General features: G+C 41.5%; 1 protein-coding gene across 8 annotated transcripts in view; it reads left to right on the top strand.

Annotated features, from left to right (window-relative positions):
* ALPK3 (alpha kinase 3) overlaps positions 1 to 19,019 on the top strand; it is a 132,182-nt gene that overhangs the window by 59,487 nt on the left and 53,676 nt on the right. For 6 of the 8 annotated variants that reach the window (XM_056572907.1, XM_056572908.1, XM_056572909.1 and 3 more), the window contains exons 5-6: positions 1,424 to 1,541; positions 1,642 to 3,052. In XM_056572907.1, the coding sequence (XP_056428882.1) occupies positions 1,424 to 1,541; positions 1,642 to 3,052 (1,529 nt within the window). Of the gene's footprint in view, positions 1 to 1,423; positions 1,542 to 1,615; positions 3,053 to 19,019 lie in introns of those variants that run through there. The other 2 variants (XM_056572913.1, XM_056572914.1) reach the window with 2 other exon arrangements.

The raw sequence follows: 19,019 nt of genomic DNA, 5'->3' as shown, positions 1-19,019 counted from the left end.
ACCAGTGATCGATGATTCTGCCGCTTGAGTGCTCATGCCTGGATCTCAGGCACTGAGCAGTCATTCGGCGATCGGACAGCGAGGAGGCAGGTAGGGATCCTCCAGCTGTCTTGTTCGGGATGCTGCGATTTCGCTGTAGCTATCCCGAACAACTCCCTGAGCTAACCGGCATGGTTTCACTTTCATTTTAGACACGGCGTTCAACTTTGAACGCCGTGTCTAAAGGGTTAATAGCGCGGCACCGCGATCAATGCCACGGGTTCCAGCCATTGTTAGAGGCCGGGCCCGACCCGCTTTGACGCTATATCGTTATAGATCGGGAGCGGACTCAGGACGTACAGGTACGCCCTGGGTCCTTAACAGGTTAAACGCACTTGTTTGGTTGAGAAGTTAGCGATTTTTTTTTAAGCAGTACAATAATAGAAAAGTATGAAATTATGGGTATCATTTTAATTGTATTGACCCACAGAATAAAGAAAACATGTCTATTTTACCGTAAAGTGTACAGCATGAAAACAAAACCTTCCAAAATTAGCAAAATTGCTATTTTCTTATCAATTTCCCCACACAAAGAATATTTTTTTGGTTGCGCCAAAAATGTTATGGTAAAACGAGTGACGTCATTACAAAGGACAACTGGTCATGCAAAAAACAAGCTCTCATACTAGTCTGTGGATGAAAATAAAAAAGAGTTATGATTTTTAGAAGGCGAGGAGGAGGAAGAAACGAAAATGTAAAAATAAAATTGTTTCAGTCCTTAAGGCCCAAATGGGCCGAGTCCTTAAGGGGTTAAGGTCAAAATGGGCTTGGTCTCCAAGGGGTTAAGTACCAGGGGACAAGGGCATACCTGTATGCCCTGAGTCTTTAACAGGTTAATACCTGGTCTGTGGATCAAGTCAATTTGTGGGATGAAAAGTAATCTTTAATTTGGTCGCAGTTTAAGGTAGGAAAAAAGAAAGGAATACTGAAGTGTTTTCCATAACTGGGTCTGTACGCAATAACTTTTGCCTGTGGAATTAGGTCTACAACCATTACAGTACATTATTGTTTAGAAGATGATCATTTTGTCAAAGGTTAAATTGAACTAAAGCATAAGTGTATCTAGGTGGGTGAAAGGCTGTCATGGCATGTGCCACAGTTTATGTATGCTCGGGGGGAAGCAAGCAAGTATCTGTGCTTTGGCCAGGGTGTTGCTAGGGTGGCAATTAGAAAATTTGGCTCAGGTAAAAAAAAAAAAAAAAAAAATCCAATTGCATTGCAAAGGTTTTATAAGTATATATTTACAAATTAAACATTTGCATTGAAAAATATTAATTTAATTACATTTAATGTTTATATTTCTTATTAGTAATATTGTATAATTTTAGTTATTTCTCCCATAACAGTAACCTATTGATGTATACATTTATTGGTTTATTTGCAGGATATCCAGAACCTGAGCTTACATGGTACAAAGATGATGAAGAAATGGATCGATATTGTGGTTTGCCAAAATATGAAATTTTGCGCAATGGAAAGCGTCACACTTTACAAATTTATAAGTGCGTTCTAAAATAAAACATAAAACTCCAATTAATATACAGTAAATGTATATACTGTATAAAATATATCATAGTATACTGTATATATTTTTTGTTACAGGTGTACAGAAGAAGATGCTGCAATCTATCAAGCCTCAGCAAGAAATAACAAAGGTATTGTGTCCTGTTCTGGAGTATTAGAGGTTGGAACAATGACTGAATACAAAATCCACCAAAGGTGGTTTGCAAAACTGAAGAGAAAAGCAGAAGCCAAAATGCGTGAAATTGAGCAGAGCAGAAGAAAAGTTAAGGAAAATCTGGATCAAAGTGACAGATTGAGAGCATTAAGTCCTGAAAGAATACCTATGAAAAGGAGATTCTCACCAGAAAAAAAAGATGCAGCAAAGGAGGTTCATGTTCCAGATCCAAACTCAAGGCTTCAAGATGTAGTAACAAACACAAAGGAGCAACCACATAATGTGGTCAATGGCTTCCATCCAATGGAAACACAACAGAAAGAAGAGATGACCACCAATGGTTACACTTTGCCTGAAAACATTGAGGAAAATGGTAAGGAATTCCTTGCATATGTCTATGAAACAGTGGAAGTCATAACCAAAAAATCTACACCAAAAGAGTCTTATGCAAAAAAGAAGAAAAAAGAGGAAGAGCCTCCTTTAAGTACAAAAGACTCTACAAAAGTGGAGATAAATCAGGGAACTGCCAAGAAAACAGATGGTGTAAGTCCCCCTCCTAGAAGAATCCGATTTGGTAAAGATGTCACCAAGACAACAGTGGAAGAAAAGATGAAGGCTCAGACACCACCTATTACAGTGAATAATAAAAGATTTACACCTTCCATTCTATCTAATAAATCAGCAAAAACAGCTGTAACAAAAGATGCCAAAAGAATGAAAGATAACATTGTGCCCAGTAAGAAGGATGAAGACTCTTCTATTCCAAAGCCAGCTGATGAGCAAAGTAAGGATAATGTCAACTTTTCCTTAAAGGACATGTACTTTGATAACTCAATGTCACAACCTGAAGTTATAAAACCTCTTGACCAAGTCAAGAAGACTAAAACCGAGATTCAACCAGATGTGATTCCTGTAAATCCATCAACTCAAGTACAAGTAAAAACACCAATAGTAGCCCCAAGGCGTTCAAAAGAGCAAAGAGAGCTATCTGTTGGGCGCAAACCTCCACCAACATCAAGCCCAAAAAATGAATTTTCTTTACCTAAACCAGTTTCAAACCTTAAACAGAATATACGCGACTCTAAGCCAAACAATGAACCACCAAAAACAGCTGCAGATAATTCAAAAGGTTCTTCTAAAGTTGTGCCCTGCAAAACAGGTGATGAGGCTGAGCCAAAGCTAAATAAAGTAGAATCCGAAGTGTTAGTCCCTTCTAATGTATCTACTGAGGACAAATCACAAAAGGCTAGTAGAGATGAAAGTGCAAGTCCAGGAGAAACACATGAGCACCCAGCCTCGGAGAAGAACAGGATATCCTCAGAAGACCCCAATGAGGTAAGCTTATTTTCTTGTGTGCTTGCCTCATAAATAAAAAAGTTTCCATCTTGACTGACTAAGATCACAGACAACACCTAATTATAGATGAGACACTCATATGTTTGGATGTAGTCCTATAGCAATCCCATCATGACATCTTTACTGTCTGGTCCAAATACTATCATTCCACGCCTCATGTTCTTTTGTATAAAAGTACGTCTCAAGTATCATGTGAGATCCTAAAGTATTCACCTCACATGGTTTATGTGATGGAAAAGTCATCTTACGCCCCAGTTAGCACTGTCTTGTTGTAACAATGTTCAATAGCAGTATCACAAGAAACATTTTCATAGAAGATATGTATTTTTGTGGGGTTTTTTAATTACTAAAACATAAAAACTATCATACGGGTTATTTGACACACAGTGTTGTTATTGATGCAGTTCTGTGAGCCAAAACCAGATGCGGGGCCAGCAGGTCGGAGAAATACATGTCCTTCCTTTATATTTCTCATTTCTTTTGAGTTGACTCAAAAACAGTAGTTGCATTTTTCCAACAAATGCTGTGTGTGTGTGAACTGACTGCAGAACAGTCCAATGCCTACAGTCAACAGAGCAGTGTGAACTACAGTGCATTTTTACTATTCAGCTATTATACTATTTGAATACAAACATAGCAGGAAAAAGTGCAAGTTTACTTTAAATGAAAGTTTTCCATTTGCTTGCATTTGCTGCATATCATTTAGACAGACATTATATGCTTTTGCAGAGGAAAAGACAGATCTCTCAGTACAATGCCGCCCACTTCCCTGGCTACTGACTCACAATCAACAACTTTTAACATGCCTGATCAACATGTCAACATTTTTTTTTAATGACAGTAAGGCTAAGTTTCCACTTGTTTTTTTTTTTTTCTGGCATTTTTTGGAAAACTGCCACTGCAGTTTTTGAGCCAAAGTCAGAAGTGGATCCATAAGGGAGAAGAAGTGTAAGTCCTTCTTTTATATGTCATATTCCTTTTGAATACACTTCTGGCTTTGGCTCAAAAACTGCAGTGGCGGTTTTCCAAAAACTGCCGGAAAAAAAACCAAGTGGAAGGGGTACTCCGTCCCTGGCATCTTATCCCCTATCCAAAGGATAGGGGATAAGATGTTAGATCGCCGCGGTCCCGCTGCTGGGGACCCCGGGGATCGGCACCGCGCCATCATTACTGCACAGAGCGAGTTCGCTCTGTGCGTAATGACGGGCGATACAGGGGCCGGAGCAGTGTGACGTCATGGCTCCGCCCCTCATGAAATCATGGCCCATCCCCTTAATGCAAGTCTATGGCAGGGGGCGTGTCGACCGCCACGTCCCCTCCCATAGACTTGTATTGACGGGGGCGGGCCGTGACATCACGAGGGGCGGCCCCTGTATTGCCCGTCATTACGTGCAGAGCGATCTCGCTCTGCGCAGTAATGATAGCGGGGTGCTGCAGGAGCAATCCCCGGGGTCCCCAGCAGCGGGACCCCGGCGATCTGACATCTTATCCCCTATCCTTTGGATAGGGGATAAGATGTCTAGGGGCGGAGTACCCCTTTAAGGATATGTTTACATGCAGCAAGTTGGCTGCGGATTTCATGCAGCAGATTTGCTACCCATTGACATCAATAAGTAGTAAATATGCTACTAACTAACAACAAACTGCAAGTTATACACTTCATTGGTCAGGTGCAGAGTGCCTGGCCCTCAGAGCATAAGGCTAAGTTTCCACTTGGTTTTTTTTCTGGCCCAAAAAAAAAGCCCGAAAAAATGCCATAACATTTTCCTGCTTTTGGCGGGGTTTTATTTTTAGCGTTTTTCCTGGAGTTTTTGCCTTTGAGAGGAAATTGCATTTTTGGCCCTTTTGGCATTTCCAAATTTGTTGGTTACCAAAAAAAAAAAAAGGATGCAGTAGCGATGGAAAAATATGTATTTAACGAAATTTACATTTTTATAATGAAAAGTTAAATTTTTTTTTAACAGGGACCAATTTATGTGGGCGGGCAGGGACCTAAAAATATAGCCTACAATAATTATGTAGAAAGGGGACATTTAAATGTAAAAATAATGTATTTTTTAAATAATTTTGTTCAACTTTTTATTAGTAATAATGTGTTTAATAAAGTGTGTGTTTTTCACTTTTTTTTCCTTTTTTTTTTTTTTAGGTAGTACTACTCCCATCATGGATGGGAGTTGTAGTACATGTACTAATAGACCGATCGTCCTTTATATTTCAGAGATGCGGAGTGGCTTTCTCCTGCGCTCGCATCTCTGCTCTGTACTCCGGCCCGGCCAGTGATGTGAATAGAAATTCACATCACTGATTCATATTTTCTGCACAGAGTGGTGATTGGCTGGATGGTGGCAGCCAATCCCCACTCTCAGCGGGAAATATGAATCAGTGAATTTCTATTCACATCACTGGCTGGCCAGAGTATAGTGCAGAGATGCGGAAGGCAGGAGAAAGCCGCTCCGCATCTCAGTAGGATGAAGGACGATCGCAGCGGAGGTCAGGAGGGATACCCGCTGTGATCTGTCCTTAACTACAGGTAACACTGCTCCCAGCATGGAGCACACACTGCTCCATGCTAGGAGCTGTAGTACCTGCATTAATAGACAGATTGCAGCAGGTGTCACTTCTGACACCTGTTGCAATTTGTCTATTAATGCAGGTAGTACAGCTCCCAGCATGGAGCAAAGTGTGCTCCATGTTGGGAGCAGTACTACCTGCAGTTAAGTACAGATCACAGCAGGTGTCACTCCTGACACCCGCTGCGATAGAACTGTATAATGTATAGATGCGAGCGGCACGGACACTCTTTTCTGTAACCCTGCACTGTTGTGGATATACCTATTATATTTTCCGCAGAGAGTTGTGATTGGCTGGAACCATCTGGCCAATCACAGCTCTCTGCAAGAAATATGAATCTGTGATGTGAAGAGAACTTCACATCGCAGAATACAGTGCAGGGGACCAGAGAATAGCGGCCGTGCAGCCCGCTTCTATACATTATATAGGAGGAGTGCAACGGGTGTCAGAAGTGATCTGTCTATTAGTACAGGTACTACTACTCCCATCATAGAACAGTCTGAATTTAAAAAATAAAGAAAAAAAGTTTAAAAAGTTAAAAACGCACACAATTTATTAAACACATTAGTAAAATACATTACTAATAAAACATTTTACAAAATTAATTATAAGAAATATATTTTAATTTTATATTTAAATGGCCCCTTTCTACGTTTTTATTATTGTTGGCTACATTTTTAATTCCCCGCTCGCCCACATAAATTGGTCCCTGTTTAAAAAAATGAAAACAGTTTGTTATAAAAAATCTAAATTTTGTTAAATACAATTTTTCCATCCTAACTGTATCTTTTTTTTATGGTACCCTACAAAATGTTTATAAAAAAGGTATCTCCATCCCTTTTCTGGATTGCTAAAGTCCCAAAATAAAAGAATAAAACCACCTGCAAAAACGCCAAAGTTAAAGGGGTACTCCGGTGAAAACCTTTTTTCTTTTAAATCAACTGGTGCCAGAAAGTTACCGTATATACTCGAGTATAAGCTGAGTTTTTCAGCATGATTTTTCATGCTGAAAACGCCACCTTCGGCTTATACTCGAGTGAACAAAAACTGCTTCTGGCTTAGCTGTAAGGGGATGGGCCAGGCCATCCATCTTCGGCCATCTATGTTGCAGGCACCGTCCGGTGGGGAGGGTTAGTCATTCCGGGCTGTCCATCTTCACCAGGAGGCCCTTTTCTCCGCTCCAGGCCGGCCCCGAACTAGTGATGCTCCATTGACGCCACCACGCAGGGACGTTCATGCGCAGGGATGTCACGGAAGTCTGCTGCGCACGGACGTCCCTGCGCGTCATCGTCAACGCAACGTCACTAGTCCGTGGCCGGCCCGGAGCGGAGAAGAGGGCCTCCCAGTGAAGATGGACAGCCTGGAATGTCTAACCCTCCCCACCGGACGGTCCCTGCAGCATAGATGACCGAAGATGGACGGCCCTGACCAGCTCACCCTTCCTTCCCACCGAGAAAGCAACAATTGGGGAGGTGAGTAGAAAACAAAAGGGGGATGATGATGAGGGTGATGATGACGGGAGTGTTAATGAGGGGGGTCTGGATGATGACAGGGGGATGATGTATTTCCCACCCTAGGCTTATAGTCGAGTCAATAACTAGGTTTTCCTAGGTTTTTGGGGTGAAATTAGGGGCCTCGGCTTATATTCGGAATGGCTAATACTCGAGTATATACGGTAAACATATTTGTAAATTACTTCTATTAAAAATTTTTTTTAATTATTATAATAAAAATGAATCCTTCCAGTACTTATTAGCTGCTGAATGCTACAAGGAAATTCTTTTCTTTTTGGAACACTGATGACATCACGAGCACAGTGCTCTCTGCTGACATCTCTGTCCATTTTAGCAACCGTGCATAGCAGATGTATGCTAAGGGCAGCATGGTGGCTCAGTGGTTAGCACTGCTGCCTTGCAGTGCTGGGGCCTTGGGTTCAAATCCCACTAAGGACAACAATAAATAAAGAGTTATTATTATTATAATGACGTCAGCAAAGAGCACTGTGCTCATGATGTCATCAGAGAGCATTCCAAAAAGAAAAGAATTTCCTCTGTAGTATTCAGCAGCTAATAAGTACAGGAAGGATTAAGATTTTTTAATAGAAGTAATTTACAAATCTGTTTTACTTTCTGGCACCAGTTGATTTAAAAGAAAAAAGGTTTTCACCGGAGTACCCCTTTAAATCCCACATTGCGTTTTCTTGGTGTTTTTTCACTCCCATAGACTTCTATGGGAGAAAAACGCCTTGATTTCAGGGGGAAAATGCTATAGTCTGAACATGCTGCGTTTTTGAAAAACTGTCAAGGAGCAGAAAAACGCCAAAGAGGAGTGGAAAGAAAAGCCAAAAGGATTAAAAAAACGCCAAACTGAAAAACGCCAAGTGGAAAAGGAATTTTGCGATTTCTCATTGATTTACAGCTAACGCCTGGTCACAGTGTTTTTTCACTGAAAAAAACGCCATGGGACCATTTTGGCGTTTTTTTGGGGGGGTGAAACGCCCCCAAAAAAAACAAGTGAAAACTTAGCCTATGGAGTTAGGTGATCATGCATAGTATAGCACATAACTTACCGCACTGCTGTTTACTTTACAGGATCCAGAGCTTTTACTAAATTGACAGGAGTTGCTTTTCTGAATGGGGTTTTCCATTCAAGAGCAGAATGCTCTTGCTCCTGAGCTAGGCTGGTGGCTATCCAACCACAGGCCCAGCTTTGCCTGAGCAGGAGGCATACATTGGCCAGTCAGCAAAGAAGGAGTAAAGTGGTGAAGCTGTGAATCGCCACTTAATTCTTTTGGGCCCAGACACTAAGCATTAATCACATATTCCTCACAGTGCCTTTACCATGTTTTGTTCATAGCAACCAATCAGATTGCTTCTTTCATAAAAAAAAAAAAAAAGCCCTCTGAAAAACAGAAGAAGCATCCTCCGCCACACATTTTTTAGATAAATCTCCCTCATTATCCTGGGGTGGAAAATCAATAGCAGTTTATTAAAGGCAAAAAATAAAAAAAAACCATGCTGCAAAAATTTTTATTATTATTATATAATTTAAATCTTAGTATATCGACTGTTTTGGATCGGCGGCGGTTTTATTGTGGATTTTCACTATTGAATCTGCAATAAATCTGCAGTTGTTGCAGATTTTGCTGTAGATATTCTGAAGGTCCACAGTGAATCTGCAAATGCAAAAATTAGCATATTTATCAAAAAATTTGCAGCAAATTTGTTCCAAAATCCAAACAATTTTGTATGGATTTGCCACTGTGGAAAATCTGTAGCATGTGACATTACCCTAAGGCTATGTTCACTTGACAAATGTTACATGTCTGCATCAGTTCCTTGTCCGCATTTATTGTTGCAGAATTCCACATTTTTGGCATTTGCAGAATTTGTGCGGAATCTGTGCAGAATTTTCAGCAGTTTCCTTCAGAATTTTGCAGGATTCCTCTGGTGGGCACATAATGTTACGTATTCCGCGCTAAATCCACACGAATTACACACCTTCTGCAGAAATTCAAGCACCAGTGACTTCAATAGGATTCCTCTTCAGAATTCTGCAAAATTATAAGACAAGACTTATATTTTTGCAGACTGCTGATTTTCCGTAGCGTATAAATGGAACAGCGGAATCCCATTAAAGTGAATGGGCAATTAATTTCAGCAGAATTTACCATGGAATTTTCCTTGAATTGAAAGACAAACTGTAAACTCTCATATTTTAGGAACAGGGGGGGGGGGGGCTGTATCAGGAAACTCCTAGCTATTTAAAGGGGTACTCCGCTCCCCAGCATCCGGAACATTTAGTTCAAAACGCTGGGTGTGGGCTTTCGTTGTCGCCCCGCCCGCCATGATGTCACACCCCACCCCCTCAATGCAAGTCTAAGCGAAGGGGGCATTACTGCTGTGACGTCACAAGGGGGCGGGGCGACCACGGAAGCCTGCACTCAGCATTCAGAACTAAATAATCCGGACGCTGGGGAGCAGAGTACCCCTTTAAATAGCTAGGGGTTTCCTGATACAATATGAGGGTTTACAGTTTGTCTTACAGTTCAAGGAATATTCCATGGTAAATTCTGCAGAAATTAATTGCCCATTCATTTTAATTGGATTCTGCTTTCCCATTTATATGGAAGCTGGGGAGCAGAGTACCCCTTTAATGCTAGGAAAATCCCAATTTTTAGGGTTTGCCCACAGGTTCTGTTTAACTTCCAAGATGAAGATCTGTTTAACCATCACTCCTGTATTAGTGAAAGATAACATTCGGCATAATTCATGTCATCAGCCAAGACACTGTGAAGCTTCTTCTCTGTGATGGAAATATCTGCAGGCTCTCATTGCTTGTCACGGATATGACTTCAAAGACATTTGAAATGCAGCACTCAGTAGGGGGGAATTCACCAAGACAAGCAGTTCACACACCAGTCTTAAAGGTGTATTCCAGTATCAGAATAAAAATGTTGCAGAAGCTTTGCTTACCTGTCTGTCCCAGCAGAGAGGTAAGCAAAGACCAAAAATCTGCAAACACCAAAAATCTATTTATTTTGTGCATCTGAAGTCCTCTCCCTTAAGATGCCAGAAACTCTACTTCCTGGTTAAACAGTTGCTAAGCACAACAATTCCAAGAAAGCATGGCTTTCCCTCAGTTCTTCATAAAAGTCCTACCACCCTACCTACTCCCCTGCCAGTTCATTGCCCAAAGCTGCTGCAGAACATTGTTGTATAGAGAACAGTTTGCATAACCTGCTGCTCTCTTTCCCTGTCTGCTCCACTGCCTGTGGCATTGTTCAGTACAAGGCATAATGGTCTTCCCTACATTTCCCAATAATGAAAAGGATGATGTAGGCTATAGAATGTGTGACATTAAATGTTGTAATAATCTCAAACACATTGTATAATCATTCACAACTGTCCATTATTTGGTCCCTTACGAGTACGTTAAACAAGATATTGATAAATTGTACATGTACCTTATATTTAGGACTGGAGGGGAATGGAGGGTTGAGGGGAGGTTTACTTCCTCAGATCAGTTAGCTCTGGTTTGGGCAGCTTGTATGCCTTAAGGTTGGCCCCCAATTTCTTGTTTAAGGTACCAGGTGGTATATTGAAAATGTTCTTTATTGTTGTTTGCATATGCATTTGTAAGATGGTACACTTTTGATCCTTCTCTCTTTTTGAATGGTTGATTTGTCCTAATTTATTCTCTACAGGCAAAAAAAAAAAAAAAAAGATTTTCTAGCAATAGCAAATACCCCTGAAGTATGTCTGTGTAATGCATAAGCATGCTGAATCTGTCAGCTCCCCTGGGTGCAGAATGAGAGGTGTTCTTTCTACTAATATTTTTTATATCATTTTAAGGCCTAAACGGCTTAATCAACATGAAGCACAGTGAGTTAAATCCCAGAAATACTTCTAAATGCCAGACACTTAAAATGGAGGCTATCCATCTCTCGGTGTGATCGCTAGGCTCATACCAGATCAAACATAAATGCATTTGACGGAGCAGGTGGTACTATCATTTTGCTTTCCTTTCTGCAGCCATAGTTTTTTGTGTGTCCTCTAATGGTTTCCATAAACATGTCCAAGGTCAATAAGATACTATATCTCCCATTTGTATAGGACACCTATAAATCATACTTCATGTCTACTTTTGGTGCACTGGACTTCTGTCGTATGTATTAATCATAGCATCATTACTGATTTGTTTCCTAGACCTTTTCCAAGAGTGAACAATTGTCTACATCAGCCAGAATTTAACTGTTAATTTGTGTAATCACAAATGTGAATTTATTAAGGAGTTATGACTAAGCGAACCAAAAAGTACTTTATTAACAAAATGTAAAATACAGGGGATAAAAAGCTGACCAACAGGGGTATGACTGATTCCTCCATCACACAGGGAGCACCGAGTGGTGGTGCAGGGAGCTACAGGCTCCTCAGGCCCTGTTCACACTATGGAGATTCGGTGTCCAAAATGAAGGGTGGGACAACACAGACATTACGGAAGGCTATTCACCAAGACCTATGAAAAAATACACAATGGCTAGGGGGCGGTTGTTCCTTTATAGGAAAGGGGTGTTTATGTGGTGGCACAGGTGGTGTTAGGAAATACCTTACCACTTCGTGACGCCAGGGCACCGTTAGCCTATACATGGTCCAAGGTTGGAGACAGCTTCTCCTTGGCCAGACATGGGGAGTAAAGAAACACACCGATGTCATGATACGGATAACTGTCTTTACTGAGCAGGGTGCAGATGTTGATACACATAGACAGTATGGTGCAGAGTAAAGAGGATGCAGTGTAACCCCTTGGGAGCCATGTTGCCTTGCTGAGACTTGTAGTGCTTGTCATCCAATAAATTGATACTGACTTAAGAGAGGATTGAAGAGTGTTCCAGCTCGCTAAGGTTCTGTCAAGGTCCTGTAGATTTCTTCGCCAGGGCATGAACTTCCACCGTGCGGGTGATCCCTGCAGAATGACTGGATAAGACTTGAAAAGATAGATTTGTTCTGGACTTCCCTCAGAGCTTCTCCACACACCTCACACCTTTACCACATGTGCTCAGGCTTAGACTGGGGCAACCCCCCCCCCCCCCCCCCAAACTACATGGTCAAGAATTTAGGGGTTCCCATTGAGCATACAGGGTCACATGGGCTGGCACTGCACATGAATACACATATAGAAATAGTATATAACATAATGTTTATGAAAATATATTAAACCTCTGGGAAAGTGCTTGAACACAATAGGAACAATAATAACCAGTCTTTCAGTGGGCCCAACACCTGTGCTACAGGCCTGCCCGAGGAAATCCGAAGCTACAGGACAGCCTTTGGTGCTGGGACACCACATTTAAGTTTATTGGTTTTTTATTTCCATTTTATTTACATCTCATCCAGAGATATTGTGATTCTAGAGTGTGGCTTAAACCTGTGCTGAAAAGCAGATCTATAAATTGGTGCAGTTTTCTAAATGCATGTTAAAGGAGTAGTATAATGACATTTTTTTTCCTCCTATTGTGCCTCGGCTGCAAAAAAATACCAAAACAAACATTATCTTACCTTCCTCCATTCCCCCGTTGCGCCACTATAGCTCATCTTTCTTCTTCCGTGTGCACGGGTCTTCACACTGCAGTCAGTGTATCACCGGCCACAGTGATGTCCTGCCTTGGCCGGTGATAGGCTGAGTGCAGTGTCAGGTACGGAGCCCAGGCAGCAGGGAGAAGGTGGGGCCCAGGCTCCTTACATGACACTGCGCTCAGCCTATCACCAGCAAAGGCGGGAAATCGCTGCAGCTGGCTAAACGCTGACTGCAGTGTGACGATCCATACACACGGAAGCAGGAAGAAAACTGGACTGGAGGACCAAAAAGCTATGGGGGAATGGAGGAAGGTTAGTTAATGATTGTTTATGTTGTTGTTTTTTTGCAGCCCGGGCATAATAGGATGAAGAACATTTTCACTATACTACTCCTTTCATAGTTGCGTGGTGAGACCAGTTCCACACTAGTGTAAAAAAAACACATTGTATGTGTCCGTAATACAGTTGCAAGCCTCAGTACTAAGAGCTGCAGTAGCAAGTCATAAGCAATGCCTGATGGCAGTAAGGGGGCCAGTGCTGCAGTATTAGTTGCTCCACAAAATGTGACTCATAGTGGTAATGCCAGTCCTGATCATGTGTAGATGAAACAGGAGCATGGCAAAATATTACCCACAGTTCTGATTCACTGATATCCCTGTGTCAGCTGGATATGATCAGGTCAAGTTTTCAATCTGTGACTGTTAACACAAATGTTTCTGTTCATTGACAGAGCTGGGAATATGGAGGAACTGAAATACCAAGTATATATAAACTTCTTTAGATTTTCATAATGATTAACCTAAAAGGGGTTGTTCCATCTCTTCATTTCAGCTTTTCATCACCCTCTAGCCTATTTGCTGCCACCAGCGGTGGTTAGGAAGTCGAAAGTAGCCAAAGCAGGGAAGTTATGCAATATACATAACACTTATAAACTTTAATGGTAGATGGCAGCCTTAGACTATGTTCACACATAGTTTTTGGTCAGTATTATTAACTAAAACCATGAGTGGAAACCACAGAAGAAAACTATAATGGAAAGATTGTAATCTTTCTCTGTGCCGGTTCCACTCCTTGTTTTATTTATTAATTTTTTTTAAATACTGAGCAAAATACTATATGTGAACATAACCTTAGGGTAGTTTCAAAGGCAGCTTTTTTTTGGGGGGGGGGGGGGGGGGGGGAAATTGCCACGGCAGTTTTTTTTTTCCTTTTTTAACCAAAGCCTGAAATGGATCCAGCAGGAAGAAGTGTAAGTCCTTCCTTTATATTTCCCATTCCTTTTGAATCCACCTCTGGCTCAAAACACTATTGGGGAATTTATTATTAGTGGTAGAGCAGTTTTGTTGTATATATTCAAGGAGATATGCGGCGAAAATATTTTAACTCATCCTGTGCCTAGGCTGCAAAAATATAAAAAAAACAAAGTCTAACTCACCTTCCTACGTTCTCACCTTGCTCAATAACAAAATTGGTTAAAAAAAATGTGGCACCTCTACACATGATGTAGCTGTGCTTTTGTATAAAGTGGTGTTTTAGAACTTTTACCTGAATTGCTTTGCAGTGGTGTATTTTGTAGTATGACAGTTGCAGCAAGTTAGTTTAGCAACTCTGCTGCCTACACCTACTGGGGGGGAGAGGAGACTCAAACTCTGCTGCCTGCACCTAAAGGGGGGGCTCTAACTCTGCTGCCTGCACCTACTGGAGGGAGAGAAAAAACTCTATTGCCTGCACCTACTGGGAGGGGGGACTCTAACTCTGCTGCCTACACCTACTGGAAGGGGACTCTAACTCTGCTGACTGCACCTACTGGGGGGGGGGAGAGGAAAAACTCTACTGCCTGCACCTAATGGGGGGGGGGGGGGGACTCTAACTCTGCTGCCTGCACCTACTGGGGGGGGGGGGGGAGAGGAGAAACTCTACTGCCTGCACCTACTGGGGGGGGGGACTCCAACTCTGCTGCCTACACCTACTGGGAGGACTCTAACTCTGTTGCCGGCACCAACTGGGGGGGAGAGGAAAAACTCTACTGCTTGCACCTACTGGGGGGGGACTCTAACTCTGCTGCCTACACCTACTGAGGGGAGACTCTAACTCTGCTGCCTACACCTACTGAGGGGGGACTCTAACTCTGCTGTCTACACCTACTGGGAGACTCTAACTCTGCTGCCCACAGCTACTGGGGGGGGGGATGCTAACTCTGATGCCTGCACCTACTGGGGGACTCTAACTCTGCAGCCTACACCTACTGGGGGGGACTTTAACTCCGCTGCCTACACCTGCTGGGGGGACCCTAACTCTGCTGCCTACACCTACTGTAGGGGGGGGGACTCTAACTCTGCTGTCTACACCTACTGTAAGGGGGGACTATCTCAGCTGCCTACACCTAATGGGGGGGAGGGGGGCAAAACTGTTGCCTACACCTACTGTGGAGGGGATCCTGATGCCTACACCTACTGTGGGGGGACCCTGCTGCCTACACCTACTGTGGGGGTACCCTGCTGCCTACACCTACTGTGGGGGAACTCTGCTGCCTACACCTACTGTGGGGGAACTCTGCTGCCTAAACCCACGGTGGGGGAACACTGCTGCCTACACCCACTGTCGGGGAACTCTGCTGCCTACACCTTATATGGGGGAACTCTGCTGCCTACACCTTATATGGGGGAACTCTGCTGCCTACACCTAATGTGAGGGACTATCTACTATTTTTCTGATTAACTAATATGGGGAAAAACTATTAAACTAATAGGAGGGCAACCTACTAACTACATAGGGGGTTTTCACAATGCCCCTCCCAAGACTAGACTCTGGATCCGCTACTGGGTGGAGGGGGTGCTGGCTAACTACTTGACTATCTCCCTGGCTACCTAACTTTGTACCTGGATGCCTAACTACTTACCTACATACCTGGCTGCCCAACTACCTACCTACATACCTGGCTACCTAACTATGTACATATCTTACCTTCATACATGGCTGCCTAACTACCCAGCTAGCAACCTACCTACCAGGCTAGTCACCTCCCTACATATCTGTCTTCCTGACCTACTTACCTAGTTAACTACTTACCTGGCTACCTACCTACCTGCCCTTGTACTGTGCAGGACACCAAGGAGGGCTTTATAATAGGTATGGGCTTATAGATGGAAAGATTGTGTAGAGGAGGGGGGTGGGGGGCACTCGAAAAAATGCAGACATGTTTGTCTGCAGATGTTAAGAGATTGTCATGGCAGTCTGATCCGGACGGAGAAGAAAAGGAAAGAGGATGCCGCCGATCAGAAAAGATGTTATTGTGAGTCCCTTGATGTAACTGTAATCACTTATATGGTATACAGATCCTGTGTACAGCTGGTATCTACCGCCATATAGTCCTGTATATAATCACTTATATGGTATACAGATCCTGTATAGTATACTGGTCTGTGTCCAGTGATTTTATTTAGTACAGTATGGCGATATTATCCAGTTATTGTGTGGTGGGATATATTTATTCCTTGTATACTGGTATTATTGGTCATGGAAAATTATTTTACCCACCTTTAAAGTGTTTCTTATATATAAATGTTGTTTATTTTGTGTGTAGGGCTGGTGGAGGGATTTAGGTAGAATAGGGGCAGAAGTGTGACCAGCAGCAGAGCATCACAGGGTGCCCTTACTTTTTTTGGTCCGGGGGCCCTGAGTGTTGTCATTCCGCCCCTGCACACAGCAATATACCACAAACACAAGCACAGATCCTTGGTAACCATGTCCAGTACTGTATGACACTTAATTACTAAAGTCACCTTATGTGGGATAACCCCTTTGATGTCAATAGAAATAAATAGGATCAGATAGCCAGACTTTTTGTACTTTCACAGAAATTGTTTTTTTAAGCTCACACACTGTTTTCAATCGTTATTTTCAGCCATAAAAAGGATACAGACCATTTTGGCATTGGGGACACAGCCAATTAAAATTTTTGCGTTTTTCCTTGTTGCCATTTAAGAAACATGTCTCTTTATTTTTCCATATGAGGGTTTGTTTTTTTGCATGACCAATTGTGATTTGCAATGGCTTGTTTTATTTTACCATAAAATGTATGGAGCAATGAAAAAAACAGTGCTTGTGGAGTGAAATTGAAAATTGCAACTTTTGTGGATTTTGTTTTTACACAGTAAACTGAGGTTATGTTTATTCTGTGGATCAATACAGTTAAAATAAGACCCATGTTTACATGTTTTTCTACTGTGCTGCTTTTAAGTTTATCGTTTAGGTATAAAGAGATGTATGAGGGCTTATTTTTTGTGCCATAATCTGTATTTTTAATGTTTTTTAGGGTGTATGTAACTTTTCAACACTTTTTATTCCTTTTTTCTGGGATTTGATGTGACCAAAATTTATCAGTTTTTTTATGTTTTTGTTATTCACTTTATATTATCACTGTAATACTAACATTATATAATGTTAACATTATTATTTTAATAGTTCGGACATTTTTACATGCCATGATACCAATTTTCTATTTATTTGTAAAATGGGAAAAAGGGGTGGTTAATTTTTTAATAGGGAATGGGCTTATTTATATATTTTTTTAACTTTTTATTACTTTTATTTTTTATTTATTTTTTCAGTTCCCACAGAGAACTATTTATAGCAACCTTTTGATTGGTATTACTGTTCATAGCTATGCATTGGCATAGCACTGATCGGTACAATTGGTGATCTACTTGTATAGCCTCTAGAAGGCAGACCGTACAAGAAGATCCCCTGAGAGTGGCATAGAGGAGGTAAGGAGACTTCTGGCCACCACTCATATGACCCCCACAATCGCACTGCAGATGTCGTAATCAGTATTGGTCAAGGCATCTAAAGGGTAAATGGTGGAAACAGTGGCATTGCTGATGTCCGCCATTATCAGTGAGGTTTTGGCTGCTAATAGCAGCTGGGACCCACCATGTATGAAGCGAGCACAGCTCCTGCATTCTCTTCATGTTCATGACATAATTGTACATCATGGTGCGCTAAGTGCCAGGATACCATCCATAACATACATTTATATCATGGGTCCTTTAGGGGTTAATGCTGTCCAGACAATTTTTAAAATATACATCAGACTTTTGCATTTTGTCTGTTTCTTACCTAACATAGTAACATAGTTCATAAGGTTTAAAAAAAAGACCATCAAGTTCATCCTATAACCCTATTGAGTCCCTACAATCAGCAAAATATAAAGGACATGCTATTAAATGGCCATTGAAGTTACTGCCATTTTTTTTTATTTGTGCACTAATAACTATTTTTAAATTGATAACAGTGCAACTCAATATTGGTGAATTATTTAAAGATTTTTTAACCATGATTTTTATTTTATGGCATAAAAGAGCCAATTGTATTGTGTGTGAACATGGCCCCATTGTGTGTATGATACATGAAGTCCCCTGTAAACAAATCATTTTTATTCAATGATTGTTTCCAAATGATGAGGAAATGTAAGCAGAACACGACAGTAAGGTTGAAAAGACTTGGTACTCTGTCGGCTCTATACATAGGAGATGACCTCATTTTCAGCTGTGCCGAATATTGACACTGATGAGTCATTCCCATTTTTGGATTTGCAAATATTACTCTACTAAATGCATACACACTAAAAGTAGCGAGTGATTTCATCATCTTCTACAGAGGAAAATAAACAAAACCGTCGGCATGCATGGAAATCTGGCAGGAATGGTAGGAACAGGTAATAAAACAAGATATCAATGTGCGTCAGAACAACCTTGTGACTTTTTTTTCTGGGAAATGTGTGATGGTGTCAGGGAATGGTCAGAGTTTTGTGCTTGCATTCGAGTTTGTTTTGTTTTAAAAGATGCAATATTGCAGTACCAAATTCTAGGATAAAAACATTTGTCTACACTATTACTGAATTTCGGTTTATTGACACATGGCAGATTTGCTGCAGATAGTTCATCTCATTTTATCTGAATGTGACCTGCAGAAATGCTTGTTGTTTTTTTTTTTTTTCAAAACAATTCAGATGAAGCAAAATTATTTTCAGTTGCAGTATTTCTACAAGAAATCCACTGCCTGTCAATATATCCTAAGAGTATGTTCACACATTCATAATCTGCTGCACAACTTTGCTGCAGAAAATCTGCAGCAGATTTGCTGCAGACCCATTGGAGTCAATGGGTAGCAACAAAACCCACAGCAGAATATACACGTGTGAACGTACCCTAAGGGCAGGGTCACACAGGGCACATCCCACACTGCATATGCACCGATGGAGGGGAGGAATGCAGAGCTCAACCACACAGGCGGCTGAG

This window comes from Hyla sarda, chromosome 4 (assembly GCF_029499605.1).
Source record: "Hyla sarda isolate aHylSar1 chromosome 4, aHylSar1.hap1, whole genome shotgun sequence".
NCBI classification, from domain to species: domain Eukaryota; kingdom Metazoa; phylum Chordata; class Amphibia; order Anura; family Hylidae; genus Hyla; species Hyla sarda.
Note: the sequence above shows the minus strand (reverse complement) of the source record. Positions and strands in the feature narration are given on the sequence as shown.